At 47.4% G+C, this 18,345-nt stretch overlaps 1 protein-coding gene across 1 annotated transcript in view; it reads right to left on the bottom strand.

Moving 5' to 3' along the window:
* Positions 6,796–18,345, bottom strand: part of LOC108634246 (tumor necrosis factor receptor superfamily member 26-like) — a 21,795-nt gene continuing 10,245 nt past the window's right edge. The window contains exons 6-9 of the mRNA XM_018043570.1: positions 14,505–14,621; positions 13,968–13,993; positions 12,928–13,193; positions 6,796–6,906 (exon numbers count right to left, since the gene is read on the bottom strand). Coding sequence (XP_017899059.1) covers positions 12,957–13,193; positions 13,968–13,993; positions 14,505–14,621 — 380 coding nt within the window. The 3' untranslated portion in view covers positions 6,796–6,906; positions 12,928–12,956. The remainder of the gene's footprint in view (positions 6,907–12,927; positions 13,194–13,967; positions 13,994–14,504; positions 14,622–18,345) is intronic.

Genomic DNA, 18,345 nt, shown 5'->3' with positions numbered 1-18,345 from the left:
ACATTACTTTGCTGACTAAGGTCTGTCTAGTCAAGGCTATGGTTTTTCCTGTGGTCATGTATGGATGTGAGAGTTGGACTGTGAAGAAGGCTGAGTGCCGAAGAATTGATGCTTTTGAACTGTGGTGTTGGAGAAGACTCTTGAGAGTCCTTGGACTGCAAGGAGATCCAACCAGTCATCCTAAAAGATCAGTCCTGGGTGTTCACTGGAAGGACTGATGCTAAAGCTGAAGCTCCAATACTTTGGCCACTTCATGCGAAGAGTTGACTCACTGGAAAAGACTCTGATGCTTGGAGGGATTGGGGGCAGGAGGAGAAGGGGATGACAGAGGATGAGATGGCTGGATGGCATCACTGACTCAATGGACGTGAGTCTGAGTGAACTCCAGGAGTTGGTGATGGTGATTGCAGCCGTGAAACTCATGGGGTTGCAAAGAGTCAGACATGACTGAGAGACAGAACTGAACTGAACATCTCCACAGGGGTTTCCTTCGTGGTCCAGTTGTTAAGACTCCAGGCCTCCACCGCAGGGTGTAGTTTCAATCCCTGCAGGGGGAACTAAGGTCCCATAGGCTCTGCCATGTATCCAAAAAAAAAAAAAAAAACACCCCACAAAACATAGAATGTCCCTCCCTAGCCCCTCCCTCCTCCTGAGGAGTCTTTCCAGATTTGCAAGATCTTTGTGTCTCCACATCTTGTCATTTCCTTCAAATCCAGTAAATTCCATAAATATCTTCCAGTTAATTCTAGAAACTAGTGTCATTTTGCACAAGTTCTTATTGATGGCTCTAAGAAAAAAAAAAAGGAAGAGTTTGTTTATATTCTTGGAAGACAAGAGTATCCAGTGACTCTGCCCTGGGAGAGCACTCCTAGAGGCATCTCCACCTGTCCCAAGGGCTCGGCGCTGGCTGCACACCACAGCCCATCACCTGGCAGCCCTTGTGCAGCTCAGACGGTCCTGAAGGAGGGACCAAGCCCAGAGGCCAGGAGGCCTTCTGGAACAACCTGCTGCGTCTCCTTACACATCCAGTGCTCACTCGTTACTGCGGCCAGTGAGCATAGGAGAAGGAGCCAGGGAAACGCAGGCAAGTCAGAAGCCTTGCAGGTGCAGCATACGTGGGCATCCACCCTGCCCTGCCACCCAGAGACGTGCTATGAGGGGCTTGGGATGGGCAGGCCTCCTGGTGAGAGTGCTGGACCAGGTTGGGGCGTGAGATCCTGGGCAAGGTTTGTAGCCTCTCTGAGCTTTGGTGGGCATGTTTTAAATCTGTGTGATGGCATAGTCTCCAGGGCTGTTAGAGTAAGATTATGAAAAGCACCGGCAGGAAGCATGTGCTCGACACATCTTGACTCTTGTGGACTGCTGTGCCAGTGAACACACAGCAACCCAGCCAACGGGGACCCGCTAATCTACGGTCAGATAAGAATTCCCATCATGACTCGTGTTGCCGGGGTCCAGCCCCGGTGGATCCAGGGAATTTGAAGGCGGGGACAGAGTCGGCGAGGAGGTCCTGCCATTTCACCAATGGCTTTGCATTTTGTTGTTCCAGACGAATCAGCATTTAGGTTATTTATTACAAAGAGAGCATGTTGTAAAATCTGATGGGGAAAACTATACTTAAATTCCCTTCCTTAATTTTTGAATTAACAAAGCATGTGAGGGTAAATGATGCAAAATTTGACCACGATAGTTTCCTATAGAAATCTGCCAATTTCAGCAAACAGTAAAAGAGCATCAAGCTGTTCCTTATTGTCTGGAATTCCAATTTCTGATGGTTCTTTGCCAAACAGTTCAATGCTCCGCTTTTTCCTTTTAATATCAACATTGGTATTAAGCCTGGATAAGAAGCCACTACCTTTTTAGCTTGGGCGGGAAGATGAACCCACTCTAGGGGGCCGTTTTGCCATAAAACTCCCGTAGGTGCAATTGGGGTTGCCAGGCAAAGGAATTGCCTTTACTGTTAAGGCAATTCTTTTCACATAGCTATCAGATAAAGCTGCTTCTACGTTGCCTAGGGCCTCCTGCGCCTCAGCGGTGAATTGTCTTTTAGAAGTTGGATCGGGATCCCCGCGTAAAATGTTAAAAAGAGGCTTTAATTTGGCAGTGGTTAATTTTAAATAGGGTCTGATCCAGTTAATATCACCTAAGAGTTTTTGATAATCATTTAAAGTAACAAGACGGTCTTTTCTCAATCGCAGCGGGTCTTGAGTCACAGTTTCTGAATTTATGACTCTTCCTAAGTAGGTTATGGGCGGACTGATTCGAAATTTTTCTGGGGCAATTTTTAAGCCTCTAGCTGACAACGCCTGAGTTAAATCTTGGAGTACAGTTTGCAAATGAGCTCTGTCAGGATGAGCTATTAAAATATCATCCGTATAGAGAGTCATATATACTTGCTCATATTTGGCTCCAATATTTTCTAGAGCGGCATTGACAAACTTTTGACACAAGGTGGGGCTATTTTTTCATTCCCTGGGGTAACACATTCCACTGAAACCTTAAATAAGGCTGTTTAAGATTTTCTGATGGCAGACTAAAAGCGAATCGCCTTTTGTTCTCCGGCATTTAAGGGAATGGTGAGAAAACAGTCTTGTAACGGCCACTGGGGAGGGGAACACAGGCTATGAGGCTCCCATGTCCTCCATGGTGGCATTAATTGCTCTCAGACCCTGTAAAAGACGCCATTTACCAGATTTTTTCTTAGTAACAAAGATAGGAGTGTTCCAGGCCTATTGGAGGGTTCAATATGTCCTAATTCTGGTTGTTCAGAAGTTAACGTTTTACCTACCGTAATTTTTCTTTAGGCAGAGGTCATTGTTCCACCCATACTAGGTCTTGAGATTTCCATGTAATGGGGTCGGCAGCAAAAACAATGGCCTCCGTTAAAAATTTGGATACCCCAATCCAGAACGTAGCTGTCGAGGAGTTGGGCAAATTGACCCTATTATTCCTGTCTGTTGTTTACCTAATCCTTTTGATGGATCATAGCTGATCTGCAGCATTTGAGAGGTCACTTTATCATCGGGGCTAAAAAGCAACACTCCCATTTGAGACAGCACGTCCCTCCCCCACAGGGTAAAGGGGAGCAAAGGGACTACATATGGTTGAAAAGTTCCACAGGTATCCTCAAACCACCAATCTAATATTTATGCACTCTAGCTACTGTGGGGGCTTGAGGGAAAATGAAACAAAATTTGATCCCTGAAATCTATCAGGGCAACTTGCCAATCATCACTGTTTTGTAAAGGACGTGCAGTTGATCCTTATTGAAGGGAATCACTATATTTGCTAATTCTTTTCCAAAAAGTTCCACACTTCTTTTTCTTCCTTTTATAATTAATTGTGCCACCAAGTTGGGATAAGATAAAACTATTTTTCTTGGGGTCACTGGTAGATGGAACCAATGGGCCTTCTTGTCACGAGCATCCTGTAGGTGTATGTTTTGTGGCAAGAATAATTTAATCACCTTTTTGGTAATATTAATCCTAATTAACTGATCATTTAAAGCCTCATCCACTTTAGCAAGAGCTAACTCTGTCTCACTAGTCAACTTTCCCTTAGAACTGGGATTAGGATCGCTTTTTAAGCAATCAAACAAAAGGCTTTAAATCTGCAGTAGTCAGTTTTAAATGTGGGTGTATCCAATTAATATCCCCTAATAATTTCTGGAAATCATTTAAAGTTAGTAAACAATCTCTGCACAGCTTCAAAGGGGCATTATCAGTTTTCAAAACTTTTGGCAGACCTAAATATGAGAAGCAAGTAAAGAGGTGTTGCACAACATCTCTATAAGCTTTTCCAGTTATCCTTTTGTATCCTTTTGTAAATATGGTCCATAGCTTTCCAGGTGACAAGTAACCATCTAATCTTTGCTTGAATACCTCCAGCAATGGGGAACTCACTACTCGCCAAGGTTTTAAACTCTCCCTCACCTTTTCCTCTGCAGAACCCTCACTCCACATACAACTTTCTCTAATCCCACCAACTCATTTTCAGTAGTATGTGTTGGCCAGGAGCTGGGCCAGTAGAGATCTGTTAAAGGCCTAGAAGCGGTAATTTCCTGCGCCCAAAAAGCTAGATCACTAGATCTAAACCCTCTGGGGCCCCTAGCTTGAGAAGTCAAGGTTTTTCCTGTCTGATGACAAGGTAAGAGCAGAAGCTGTGCTATTCTTCGACCTTTACCAATTTGCACAGTCTTAGTAGGTGGTGAGATCAAAACTTCAATTTCCTCAGTACAATCAGAATCTACTACAACAGACACCAGCGACATTCTTTGAAAAGAAAGCGAGCTACGCCCTAGCACAAGTCTTACAATGTCGTCAGGCAGGGGGCCACTCCTGTAGGAATCGGAGTAACCGGCACGTCAAGGGTTAATATTGTTGAGGTGGTGGAACTGAAGTCTAGTCCCGAGCTACCTGGGGTTAATTGGCATGGCTTGTTGTCTCTGTTTAGCAGGACATTGCTGGCAAAAATGCCCCATTTGGCCATAAGAGAAACATTTCTTATCTGTAGAATCCTTTTTATTATGATTGGTTTTTTTTTCCCTTTTTCTCTTTTTTGGTTTTCTTTTTCTCTTTTTGCTCAGGGAGAGGCCCCCCCGAGGGGGTTTTCTGCAACGAGCAGGCTCTGCTTTAAACGCTCATTTGTTTAAAAAAAAATTGTCCCTATCTTTTTCAACATTAGGCAATGTTCTGGGAGGCGCAAGCAGAGGTGGCGGTGGTCACCTTAAATCAGAAAGTGCTGGATAAATTTTTTAAAGGTTTGTGTAGAAGGGGAGGGGGCTCGCCAGGGAGCCCGACCGCAGCATCCTGTAAGCCCTCTCCTTCCTCGGGAGGTAGAGCATAGTCTCTCTCCTTTTGTTTGTCAATGGCAGAAAATATGATCTGCGTAGAAGGTGGAGACCCACCACCATCCACCGCTACAGCCTCTTCCATAGGCTAACTAACAGCCTCATGATGGGGGTCCAGAACATTTTAAATCACATTCCACAGGGCAAAAGCATTTACAGGCCCATGCAAAGTATAGTAAGTTTTTAGCTGTTTTCCTAGCTTCACCCAAATATCTAAATTAACAGTGCCCTTTTCTGGAATTCAAGGACATTGCTCTTGTACAAATTTAAAAAAGGAATTGAACACGAGCCTTTTTAACGTGAATTTCTCTTAACACTTGCAAAATTAGTTCTATAAAGAGTTGTCATTCTTTTGACTCATTGTTACCCGTGTCAGAAAATTAAGATTTAGGAAAGAAGATTTAGTTTCTTCCTTGTCAAAGTTTTTATCTTTGTCAAGGGGGGTTTCTTTTCAACCTGTAAAAGTCGGCTTGTCAAGGTTTCTACCCTTCTCTAAGGGGGGGTTTCTTTCAACCCGTCTACCCTTCACTAAGGGGGGGTTTCTTTCAACCCGTCTGTTTCTTTCAACCCTTAAAACACTTCCCACTCCTTCTCATCCTACCTATCTTACATAGGGGGGTCCACGACACCCTGCGTGGGGTCCTATCTGTCCCAAGTTTCTGAGCACTTCTGAGACCTACCTTCCAACAGCCTGTTCCGGGCGCCACTTGCCGAGGTCCAGCCCCAGTAGACCCAGGGAATTTGAAGCGGGGACGGAGTCGGCGAGGAGAGACTTATTTATTTAGAAATATAAAGAGAGATTAGGAAAGAATACTGTAGTAGGAAAATTAGTGGAGAAAAGAGGCTGATATGCCTTGGTTTACACGGAAAGCTAATCAAGTTTCAAGACAAGAAACTTGCACCGTCTATGTTAGGCCACAGGCGCCCACTTGAGGGTGCCCCGCCTTGGGCTCCCTCTCGGGTGGGTCTTAGAACCCCAGGCAAATAAGTAGACACGGAGAGCCTCCACGTTCCAAGGAATCAGCCTGAAAAAGATAGGGAGGGAGAGAGAAAGAGAGAGAGTCGACACGGGGGGAGCCAGATTTCCAAGAAACCAGTTCGAGAAATTGGTCCATCCTTTATTGTCCAGGAAAGCTTTTTATACTTTTGGTTGTACACAGAGATCAATGGATAATACCACGTTATGCAGGGTCAGCAGCCCTGACCCTTATCAAGACCGAGCTTTCTTTCTGCAAATCTTTCTGTATACAAAGGGTCTCAGGTGATTTATATTATCTTCTGGCCAAAAGGCCTGTTAACATTTTATGGCTCTCTTCCTTCATGGATGTTAATCTCATTTCCCCTGTAGTGTTTTTCTTTAATCTGCATCACCCTCAAAGTACTAAATAAAGTTACATTAAAAGATATGAAAACTTGGCAGCAAGTATTTGCTCAACAATGAAACCCTTAATCAGTTTTGTTCTAATGATTTTTCCTAGAATTTCTTAAGCTTTCAGGGCCTCTCACAGTTGAGGGGCTGTAAACAATTCACATGTGCAGTTGTAAAAATCTGGACAGACTGGTCAGCTAAGTTAGAAAGCTATCAGAGGGGTTTAAGCCGAGACACTCTTTTTACGTCCAGGAGACTTATTAACTGGAGCTCTAAGTTAATTCCTTTTAGAGGAAGGTGGTGGGGGACAGCCCCTGTTAATGTCAGAAGCGTAAGTGAAAAGCATAATGCAGTATGGGAGGCAGACTCTGGTTTTGGGGGTAGATGCTCGAGAAAATCCAGCAGGGCCTACTCCTGCTGGCTCCCGGCATCGTGTGTTTCTTAAAAGCAAGAATGTAGGGACTTCTCACAGAGAAGGCAATGGCAACCCACTCCAGTGTTCTTGCCTGGAGAATCCCAGGGACGGGCAAGCCTGATGGGCTGTCGTCTATGGGATCACACACAGTCGGACACGGCTGAAGTGACTTAGCAGTAGCAGTAGGGACTTCTCAGGTGGTCCAGTAGTTGGGACTTCTTAATGCAGGGGGTGCAGGTTCGACATCTGATTGGGAACTAAGGTCCCACATACCTTGCGGCCAAAAAATCAAAAAACATAAAACAGAAGTAATATGTAAGAAATTCAAAAATCACTTTAGAAACGGTCCACATTAAAAAACAAAACAAAAACTTAAAAACCCCTCACAAATGTATAATAAAATAAACCAACATTCTATCTTTTCCTGATGAACCCCACAAAATTTCTATTTGACAAACAAGTGTTGCTCTAATGTCACTGGTGAATGTGAAAAGGTGGATCTTCAGACCACAAGAAAGCTCGCTAAGCTTCTCCTTTCTCAAAGACAAAGACATTAGGCCCTGGCATTCTGCCCACCTTGACCCTCCCAGTGTCCCCCACGGACACCAGCCGGGGGTCCCAGCTTCTGTATTTTACTTGTCTCAGGCCCCTGGAGAATCGGAGAAGGCTTCAGGCCGGCTCGCTGAGACAATGCGGAAGTGTGCCAGACTCACGGGCCCCACAGTGTCAGGACTCCTGAAGCCGCAGGGGCCCAGCATCTCCTCTCAGGTGCCCCTTCCCTCAATGCCCGCCCTCGCCCAGCCTTTGGGCTCCTCATCACACCCTCGAGCTCCGCCCTGGGGCCACGGGGCGGGTGTCTGCTCAGCTGGCAAACCCTCTTCAGGTCATCCAGCTGGGACACCGTGCAGGATGGGAACGCTCCATTCCTGCTGAACATGGCTGACACGGCCACACTGGGACAATTCACCCCATTCACGGGATCGAGCCCCCACACCTGACCCCGCACCCGCCCCCGCCCCCGCCCCCGCCGCACCTTCTCCAGATGCCGCGTGCCACTCTGCTGACCCCTCAGGAGGCTGCAGGGTCCAGCACCAGGGGGGTGAGCATCCTCAGTCCTACTGTTTCCCAGCCATGCGGCCCAGGATACACCCTGAGCCTTGGCCCCGCCTCGGTCCACGTCCCCTCACACAGCAGGTTGTGCTGGGGACCATAGAGGGTTGAATGTGTCCTCTGCCCAGAGATGCTGAAGTCGTCCCAGGACCCGGACCATCACCGCATTTGGAAACTGTGTCCTCCTCCATGACAGTCAAGCTGGGATCACTAGGGTGGGCCCTCACCCCACAGGACTGGACTCCCCATAAAGAGGGGAAACCAGACAGGGCCTGGCACAGGGAGAAGGTCTCCAAGGATGAAGATGGAGACGGGGTGCTTCTCCAGCCAAGGCACCTCGCGGACTCCAGAGGCCACCAGGAGCGGGGAGAGGCCACCCCAGATTCTGCCTGGAGCCCTCGGCAGGACCGGACCCAGCCCACAACTTCATCTGAGACTTCCAGCCTCCAGGAAGGACCATGTGGTTCTTGCTGTTTAGTCGCTAAGTCGTCTCTGACTCTCTGAGACCCCATGGACTGCAGCACGCCAGGCCTCCCTGTCCATCACCAACTCCCGGAGTTCACTCAAACTCATGTCCATTAAGTCAGTGATGCCATCCAGCCATCTCATCCTCTGTTGTCCCCTTGTCCTCCTGCCTTCAATCTTTCCCAGCATCAGTGTCTTTTCCAATAAGTCAGTTCTTCGCATCAGGTGCACAAAGTATTGGAGTTTCAGCTTCAGCATCAGTGCTTCCAATGAACACCCAGGACTGATCTCCTTTAGAATGGACTGGTTGGATCTCCTTGCAATCCAAGGGACTCTCAAGAGTCTTCTCCAAAACCACAATCAAAAGCATCAGTTCTTCAGTGCTCAGCTTTCTTTGGACTTCCCTGGTGGCTCAGACGGTAAAGCGTCTGTCTATGATATGGGAGACCAGGTTCAATTCCTGGGTTGGGAAGATCCCTTGGAGAAGGAAATGGCAATCCACTCCAGTACTCTTGCCTGGAAAATCCCATGGACAGAGGAGCCTGATAGGCTACAGTCCATGGGGTCGCGAAGAGTCAGACACAACTGAGCAACTTCACGTTCATGTTCAGCTTTCTTTATAGTCCAACTCTCATATCCATACATGACTACTGGAAAAACCATAGCTTTGACTGGACGGACTTTTGCTGGCAAAGTCTCTGCTTTTTAATACACTGTCTAGGTTGGTCATAACTTTTCTTCCAAGGAGCAATGTCCTTTAATTTCATGACCGCAGTCACCATCTGCAGTGATTTTGGAGCACCCCAAAATAAAAGTCTGTCACTGTTTCCATTGTTTCCCCATCTATTTGCCAGGAAGTGATGGGACCAGATGCCATGATCTTCGTTTTCTGAATATTGAGTTTTAAGCCAACTATTTCACTCTCCTCTTTCACTTTCATCAAGAGGCTCTGTAGTTCTTTGCTTTCTGCTCTAAGGGTGGTGTCATCTGCGTATCTGAGGTTATTGATATTTCTCCTGGCAATCTTGATTCCAGCTTGTGCTTCTTCCAGCCCAGCGTTTCTCATGATGTACTCTGCATATAAATTAAATAAGCAGGGTGACAATATACAGCCTTAACATATTCCTTTTCCTATTTGGAACCAGTCTGTTGTTCCATGTCCAGTTCTAACTGTTGCTTCCACACCTGCATACAGGATTCTCAGGAGGCAGGTCAGGTGGTCTGGTATTCCTATCTCTTTCAGAATTTTCCACAGTTTGTTGTGATCCACACAGTCAAAGGCTTTGGCATAGTCAATAATTAGAAGTGGTTGTTTTTCTGATATTCTCTTGCTTTTTCAATGATCCAACAGATGTTGCCAATTTGCCCTCTGGTTCCTCTGCCTTTCCTAAATCCAGCTTGAACATCTGGAAGTTCACGGTTCATACACTGTTGAAGCCTGGCTTAGACAATTTTGAACATTACTTTGCTAGTGTGTGAGATGAGTGCAACTGTGTGGTAGTTTGAGCATTCTTTGGCATTGCCTTTCTTTGGGATTGGAATGAAAACTGACCTTTTCCAGTCCTGTGCCACTGCTGAGTTTTCCAAATTTGCTGGCATATTGAGTGTAGCACTTTCACAGCATCATCTTTCAGGATGTGAAATAGCTCAACTGGAATTCCATTACATCCACTAGCTTTGTTCATAGTGATGCTTCTTAAGGCCCACTTGACTTCACATTCCAGGATGTCTGGCTCTAGATGAGTGATCACACCATCGTGATTATCTGGGTGGTGAAGATCTTTTTTGTATAGTTCTGTGTATTCTTGCCACTTCTTCTTAATATCTTCTGCTTCTTAGGTCCATACCATTTCTGTCCTTTATATCAAAATTTCCCTTGGTATCTCTAATTTTCTTGAAGACATCTCTAGTCTTTCCCATTCTATTGTTTTCCCCTATTTCTTTGCATTGACCACTGAGGAAGGCTTTCTTATCTCTCCTTGCTATTCTTCGGAACTTAGCATTCAAATGGGTATATCTTTCCTTTTCTCCTTTGTCTTTCACTTCTTTTCACAGCTATTTGTAGGCCTCCTCAGACAACCATTTTGCCTTTCTGCATTTCTTTTCCTTGGGATGGGCTTGATCACTGCCTCTTATACAATGTCACCAACCTGTGTCCATAATTCTTCAGGCACTCTATCAGGTCTCATCCCTTGAACCTATTTGTCACTTCGACTATATAATCATAAGGGATTTGATTTAGGTCATACCTGAATGGTTTAGTGGTTTTCCCTACTGTCTTCAGTTTAAGTCTGAATTTGGCCATAGGGAGCTCATGATCTGAGCCACAGTCACCTCCCGGTCTTGTATTTGCTGACTGTATAGAGCTTCTCCATCGTTGGCTGCAAAGAACATAAACAATCTGATTTTGGTATTGACCATCTGGTGATGTCCATGTGTAGAGCCCTCTCTTGTGTTGTTGGAAGAGGGTGTTTGCTATGACCAGCGCATTCTCCTAACAAAACTCTATTAGCCTTTGCCCTGCTTCATTCTGTACTCCAAGGCCAAATTTGCCTATTACTCCAGGTGTTTCTTGACTTCCTACTTTTGCATTCCAGTCCCCTATAATGAAAAGGACAGCTTTTTGGGTGTTAGTTCCAGAAGGTCTTGTTGGTCTTCATACAACGGTTCAACTTCAGCTTCTTCAGCATTACTGGTCGGGGCACAGACTTGGATTATTGTGATATTGAATGTTTGCCTTGGAAACGAACAGAGATCATTCTGTCGTTTTTGAGATTGTACCCAAGTACTGCATTTCAGACTCTTGTTGACTATGAGGGCTACTCCATTTCTTCTAAGGGACTCTTGCCCACAGTAGTAGATATAATGGTCATCTGAGTTAAATTCACCCATTCCAGTCAGTTTTTGTTCGCTGATTCCTAAAATGTCGATGTTCACTCTGGCCATCTCCTGTTTGACCACTTCCAATTTGCCTTGATTCATGGACCTAACGTCCCAGGTTCCTGAGCGAAAGGGCTCTTTACAGCATCGGACTTTCCTTCCATCACTAGGCACATCCACAGCTGGGTGTTGTTTTCGCTTTGGCTCCTTCTCTTCACTCTTGCTGGAGTTATTTCTCCACTGATTTCCAGTAGCATATTGGGCACCTACTGATGTGGGGAGTTCATCTTTCAGTGTCCTATCTTTTTGCCTTTTCATACTGTTCATGGGGTTCTCAAGGCAAGAATACTGAAGTGGTTTGCCGTTCGCTTCTCCAGTGGACCATGTTTTTGTCAGAACTCTCCACCGTGACCCGTCCGACTTGGGTGGCCGTACACGGCATGGCTCCTAGTTTCACTGAGTTAGACAAGGCTGTGGTCCATGGGATCAGATTGGTTAGTTTTCTGTGCTTGTGGTTTTCAGTCTGTCTGCCCTCTGATGGAGAAGGATGAGAGGCTTATGGAAGCTTCCTGATGGGAGAGACTGACTGAGGGGGAAACTGGGTCTTATTCTGATGGGCGGGGCTATGCTCAGTAAACCTTTAATCCAATTTTCTGTTGATGGGCAGGGCTGTGTTCCCTCCCTGTTATCTGACCTGAGGCCATGGACTGCAGCATGACAGGCTTCCCTGTCCCTCACCAACTCCAGGAGATTCTCAAACTCATGTCTATCACATCGGTGATCCCACCCAACCATCTCTTCCTCTGTCGTCCCCTTCTCCTCCTGCCTTCAATTTTTCCCAGCATCAGGGTCTTTCCCAGCGAGTCAGTTCTTCATACCAGGTGGCCAAAGTATTACAGTTTCAGCTTCAGCATCAGTCCTTGCAATGAATATTCAAGGCTGACTTCCTTTAGGATGGACTGATTGGATCTCCTTGCTGTTCAAGGGACGCTAAAGAGTCTTCTCCAGCACCACAGTTTGAAAGCATCAATTCTTCCAAACTCTCTTCTTTTTATGGTCCAACACTCACATCTCTACGTAACTACTGGAAACATCAGAGCTTTTACTACACTGACCTTTGGTGCCAAAGTGACACGTCTGCTTTTTAGTATGCTGTCTAGGTCAGCTTTTCCTCCAAGGAGCAAGCGTCTTTCAATTTCAGGCTGCTGCCACTGTCCACAGTGATAGTGGAGCCCAGGCAAACACAGTCTGTCCCTGTTTCCACTGTTTCCCCATCTACTTGCCATGAAATGATGGGACCAGATGCCATGATCTTAGTTTTCTGAATGTTGAGTTTTAAGCCAACTTTTTCACTCTCCTCCATCACCCTCAACAAGAGGCTTTTTAGTTCCTCTTCACTTTCTGCCATTAGAGTGGTATCGTCTGCATGTCTAAGGTTGTTCATATTTGTCCCTGAACTCTTGATTTCAGCTTGTGATTCTTCCGGTCCAGCATTTCTCATGATGTTAAACTCTGTGCAGAAGTCAAATAGGCAGGGTGACACTATAGAGCCTTCACATAGCTCTTTCCCAATTTTCAAACCATCTGTTGTTCCATGTCCAGTCCTAATTGTTGCTTTTGCCCTGCATACAGGTGTCTCAGGAGGCAGCTCAGGCGGTCTGGTATTCCCATGCATGACCACGAGACACGACAATCTGTGTTTGAACACCCACTCCCTGCCCGGGTGTGGGGTGGTTACAGCAGCCCAGGAGACTGAGGCGGGAACTCGGCAGGAGCCCCGCACACAGGCCTGCCTCAGCGAGTGCTCCGCCGCATGGCGGGGCCCTGGTTCATACTCACCGGACGGTCCGCGCACCTGCTTCTTGCCGTCAACTGAGGGGGATGGCTCCACCTGGCCCGGTGGTCCTGGGGGCCTTGAGCATTCGGGCCTGGTCTCCTGGCTCCCCCGGTGCTGCTAGACTTCCGTTGGCCACCTGCAGCGGCTCAGCAGCTCCAGGGACTGCGGAGGTCGGCCGGGCTGAGTTCCCCACCAACTCTTGGCTGGTGTCCTCACCCGCGACTAGTGGGCCCATCTCGAGGTCGTTGGACTGGCTGGCTCCTGGGGACTAAAGGATAAAGACATTCCTTCTGGTGACAGGAGCCTGCAGGCCAAGCCCTTCTCAAGCCATTTTAGGGAACAAATGTACTGTCTGACAGGTAAGCGAGCGTGCGCAATTTTAGAAAGGAACACTGCCGGGGGTCAGGTTCCTCTCTGCCACCAGATTCTGGGGGGTCCCAGGTCAACCTATGGGGGAGCTGGATGGTGATCCCCAAAGATACATTCACATCCTCACCCCTAGAACTTGGGAGAGGGCCTATGTAGAAATAGTGTCTGTGCAGCCGAGGTTCCACTGCGTAAGACTGGTACCTGTATTCCGAGACCAGCGTCCTTACAAGGAGAGACTCAGAGACACAGGCTCACAGCGGGAGAGGCCGAGGGAAGATGGCCGGAAGTAGAGCGATCACCCACCAACCGAGGAGCGACAGGTATGTTCAGCCCCGACTAGGAGCAGCAAGGAAGGACCCTCCCCCAGAGCACCCAGGGGACCACCCCACCAACCCCTGATTTCAGATTTCTGGCTTCCAGAACTGTGGGAACAGTAAGTGCTGCATGTTTTAAGCCCCCCTCTATCGGGATCTGTCTGCAGCCCCAGGCACCCACAGGACGCCCCTGTCCCCTTTGCTTCAGCAGAATTCAAGTCATCCGGAACACATGTTCCAGGGCCCAGACTCCACCACACAGGCCACGTGTGGACGCAGGTGGGAAGGCCTGGGGCTGCCCCGCCCACCCTGGGATGTCTCCTGGGGCTCCCCTGGACAAATCCCCGGGCAATACTTACAGAGCCACTTAGCTTATTCCGACTTCCTGCAGATCAAAAAGGAGAGAGAAATTAACACAAATCATATTAACTATTATAGTGACATCTGTGAGCGAGAGGAAGTACTTTAAATTTACAATAAAGTGTATTTACAGTTACAGCAAAAAAAAAAAAAAATGACCGGAACACCTGTGCAGCTGGGAAAACAGGAGGGGAAGACACTCACTCATAAGCCTCCACAGCAGGCATGGCCGCCTCCCCCAGGACCCCCTTGGCTGGAGCTGCACCAGTTTCTCCCTGCTTCCAGGCCCAGGGCGCCCGGGACACCCTGTGTCCAGCAGCTGACCTGGGATCCTGGCCTCGTCCCCGGCGTGTCAGGAGGCACACAGCAGGTGGCTCTGAGCTCACACACATGTGAGGCCCCAAGTTAGAATGTGAACTGATCTGTATTTTATACCAGAGGCTCCTTCTGGGTAACACCGACCCCACACCCCTTCTCTGAGCTCCTGATGCTCTTGTTGACCTAGCTTCCTCCAGGTCAACACGACTCGGACCAACCTGTTCTTCTGTAGACAACAAAAGCAGCAATGACGATGATGACGACGATGGCGACGATGATGGGAACGCAAACCTCCACATTAACACCCAGGCAGGCCCATGACGATCCCGGGTGTCCTGGAAGGAGGCAACACAGAGGATGTGGTCACAAGGTCAGGCACCCTTTCCTCACCCGAGTGACCTGCTATCTCAGGAGTGGGGGCAGCACCAATGTGCTCCAGACCCCCACGGGATCCTTCTGTTGCTGACGGTCGCCACGACCTCCCCAGCGGGAGGCAGCCAGGCTCATCCTTCCTGCTCACACGGGACCCTGGGCTCAGAGGCCGTGGGGTTTCTCACTCCGGTCCCTCGAAGCAGCAGCAGGGCTGACCTGCCAGCAGGGCAGCAACAGGCCCTGCGTCCCGGGATGCGGCTCAGGGGAGAGTGGGGGCAGCTGCAGATACACCCCTGGGCCAGCAGGCGGCAGAGCCTGGAGGAGACTGGGAGGGCGGATGGCCAGTCTTCCCAGCACCCAGGCTGGGCCGCGCTGGCCCAAGGGGCAGGGCAGGGCCGGCCCCGGGTAGACGTGTGGCAGGAGCACCGGGGTGTCTCCTCACTCTGCTGAGCTCCCAGCACCCACCCGAGCTGCGGGCACACAGACTCTGGGCGCAGCACAGGCCCGTCAGCGCTGGGGACGCTCGGCCGCCCTGATGTGATGTGTCACCAAGGACCGAGCAGGAAGGAGCACGTCGTCCATCGCAGCCCCCTCACTCTGCTTAAAGGCTTTCCTTTATTCTCAGAGCAGCCCTTCCTCATTCTGCCTTAGTTCTGGTGTTAAGACAGCCTTTAAAAGCGTTTGCAGGTTATAGAGGGAACCTACCTCAAGATAATAATGGCCACTGCAAACACTCACAGCAAACATCACACTCACTGCGAAAAGATGAACGCGTTTCCTGTAAGATCAGGAACAGACAAGGATACCCACTCTCTCCGCTAGTAGTCAACCTCGTCCTAGAAGTCCTCACCACAGCAAACAGAGAAGAAAAAGAAATAAATGGAATCCAAACTTGAGAAGAGGCGAAACTGTCCTATTTGCAGAGGACATGGCACTAAACACAGAAAACCCTAAAGATGCTGCAGAAAACTACTAGAGCTCACCAACGAATCTGGTAACGTTGCAGGAGCAAAATCAATACACTGAAATCTCTTGCATTCCAACACACCCACAGTGAAAGAGTAGGAAAAGAACTCAAGGAAACAATCCCATTAACCACCCCATTAAAAAGAATACAATACCGGAGGAATAAATCCTACCTAAGGAGGCAAAAGATCTATCCTCTGGAAACTACAATATCCCAAGGAAAGAAATAGAAGATGACCAAACCAGATGGAGAGATATCCCATGTTCTTGGATCGGAAGATGGAACATTGTGAACACGACTGTCTTACTCAAAGCCATCTACAAACTCAATGCAAGCCCTATCAAATTATCAATGGCAGTTTTCACAGAATCAGGACAAAACAAGTCTACAATTTGTATGGAAACACAGAAGAGCCCAAATTGCCAAAGCAATCGTGAGGAAGAAAAATGGAGCTGGAGAAATCAGGGTCCCTGAGTTAGACTATACTAAAAAGCTACAGTCATCAAAACAGTATGGTACTCACACAAAAACGGAAACAGAGACCAATGGAGCAGCACAGAAAGTCCAGAGAAAAACCCAGGCACCTATGGTCACCTAGTTCAGTTCAGTTCAGTCGCTCAGTCATATCTGACTCTTTGCAATCCCATAAATCACGCCAGGCCTCCCTGTCCATCACCAACTCCCAGAGTTCACTCAGATTCACATCCATCCCTCTGACCAAAAGGGCAAAAATACACGGTGGAGAAAAGACAATCTCTAAAGAGTGGTGAAGGGAAAACTGGACAGTTAGACATGAAAGAATGAAAGTAGAACACTCTGTAACACTGTTCATAACAATAAACCCAAAATGGACTAAAGACCCAAATGTAAGGCTGAGTGCTATGAAATTCTTATGGGAAAACATAGGCAGAAGAGGTGTTGAGAAACATCCCAGAAAGATCTTTTCTGATGCACCTCCTAGATAGAAAATAATAAAAATAAAAACAAACAAATGGGACCTAGTTAAACTTAAAAGCTTTTCATAGCAAAGGAAACTATAGGCAAAATGAAAAGACAGCCTTCAGAACCAAAGACAATATTTGCAAAGGAAGTAACAGACGAGGGATTACTCTCCAAAATATACTAACAGCTAATGCAGTCTGCACCAAAAAAAAACAACCAAACCAATCTAAAAATGGATGGAAGATCTAAATAGACATTTCTCCGTGGAAGACATACAGATGCTAAAAGGCACATGAAAAGACGCTCGACATCACTAATCACTAGAGAAACACAAATCAAAACTATGGTCAACTATCATTCCTCACCATTCAGAACGGTCATCACCAAAAACTCTACCAACAGTAAATCGCAGCAGAGGGCATTGACAAACGGGAATCTGCCTCCACTCGTCTTGGGGGATGCACACCCGCGGACACAGCCGCTGTGGAGAACAGTGTAGAGGTTCCTTAGAAAGCTACGAAGAGAACTCTCATATGATCCAGTAATCCCATTTCTGGCACATAATCCAGAGAAAACTCCTAATTTGAAAAGATACATGCGCGCCGAATGCTCGTAGCGTGAGTATCCACAATAGCCCACACATGAAGGCAACATAAATGTCCACAACAGGCGCCTGGATAAAGAACACAGGCACATACTTAAAATGGAACATTACTCAGCCACTAAAAAGAACAAAATAATGCTATTTACAGGAATACAGATGGACCGAGACTGTCATACTGCGTGAGGTAAATCAGACAGAGAAGAAAGAATATTGGATGACATCCCTTATTTATGGAATCTAAAAAATGATACAAACGAACTTATTTACAACACAGAAACAGACACAGAATGAATTTATGGTTGCTGGGGGGTGGGGGGTAAGACAGAAGAGAAGGGATAGTTAGGGAGTCTGGGATCAACGTGTATACACTGCTATAAGTTAAAATGGAACCAACAGGTCCTACTGAACAGCACAGAGAAATGTGCTCAGTATTACACAGCAGCCTGGGATGGGAGGGGACTTTGGGAGAGAATCTGTTAGTCGCTGAGTCGTGTCCAACTTTTTGTGACCCCATGGACTGTAGCCCATCAGGCTCCTCTGTCCACAGAATTCTCCAGGCAAGGATACTGGAGTGGGATGCCATTTCCTTCTCCATTGGGAGAGAATGGATACATGTATATGTATAGCTGAGTCCCTTTGCAGTCCACCTGAAACTGTAATGCCAAAAAAGGTCCGTCTAGTCAGAGCTGTGGCTTTTCCAGTGGTCAGGTACAGATGTGAGAGCTGGACATAAAGAAAGCTGTGCCACTGAAGAATTGATGCCTTCTGAACTGTGCTGTTGGAGAAGACTCTTGAGAGTCCCCTGGTCTGAAAGGAGAGCCAACCAGTCCATCCTAAAAGGAAATCAGTCCTGAATAGTCACTGGAAGGACTGATGCTGACGCCGAAGCTCCCAAAACTTTAGCCACCTGAGCGAAGAACTGACTCCGTAGAAAAGACCTTGATGCTGGGAAAGATTGAAGGCGGGAGGAGAAGGGGACAACAAAGAATGAGATGGTTGGATGGCATCACCGACTCAATGGACATGAGTTTGAGCAAGCTCTGGGAGATCGTGATGGACAGGGAAGCCTGGCGTGATGCCAGTCCACGGGATTGCAAAGAGTTGGACACAACTGAGCAACGGAACTGACCTGAACATGATAATCGGCTATGCTCCAACACGGGTTCCAGGTTCA

Source organism: Capra hircus, chromosome 29, assembly GCF_001704415.2.
Source record: "Capra hircus breed San Clemente chromosome 29, ASM170441v1, whole genome shotgun sequence".
NCBI lineage: Eukaryota > Metazoa > Chordata > Mammalia > Artiodactyla > Bovidae > Capra > Capra hircus.
Note: the sequence above shows the minus strand (reverse complement) of the source record. Positions and strands in the feature narration are given on the sequence as shown.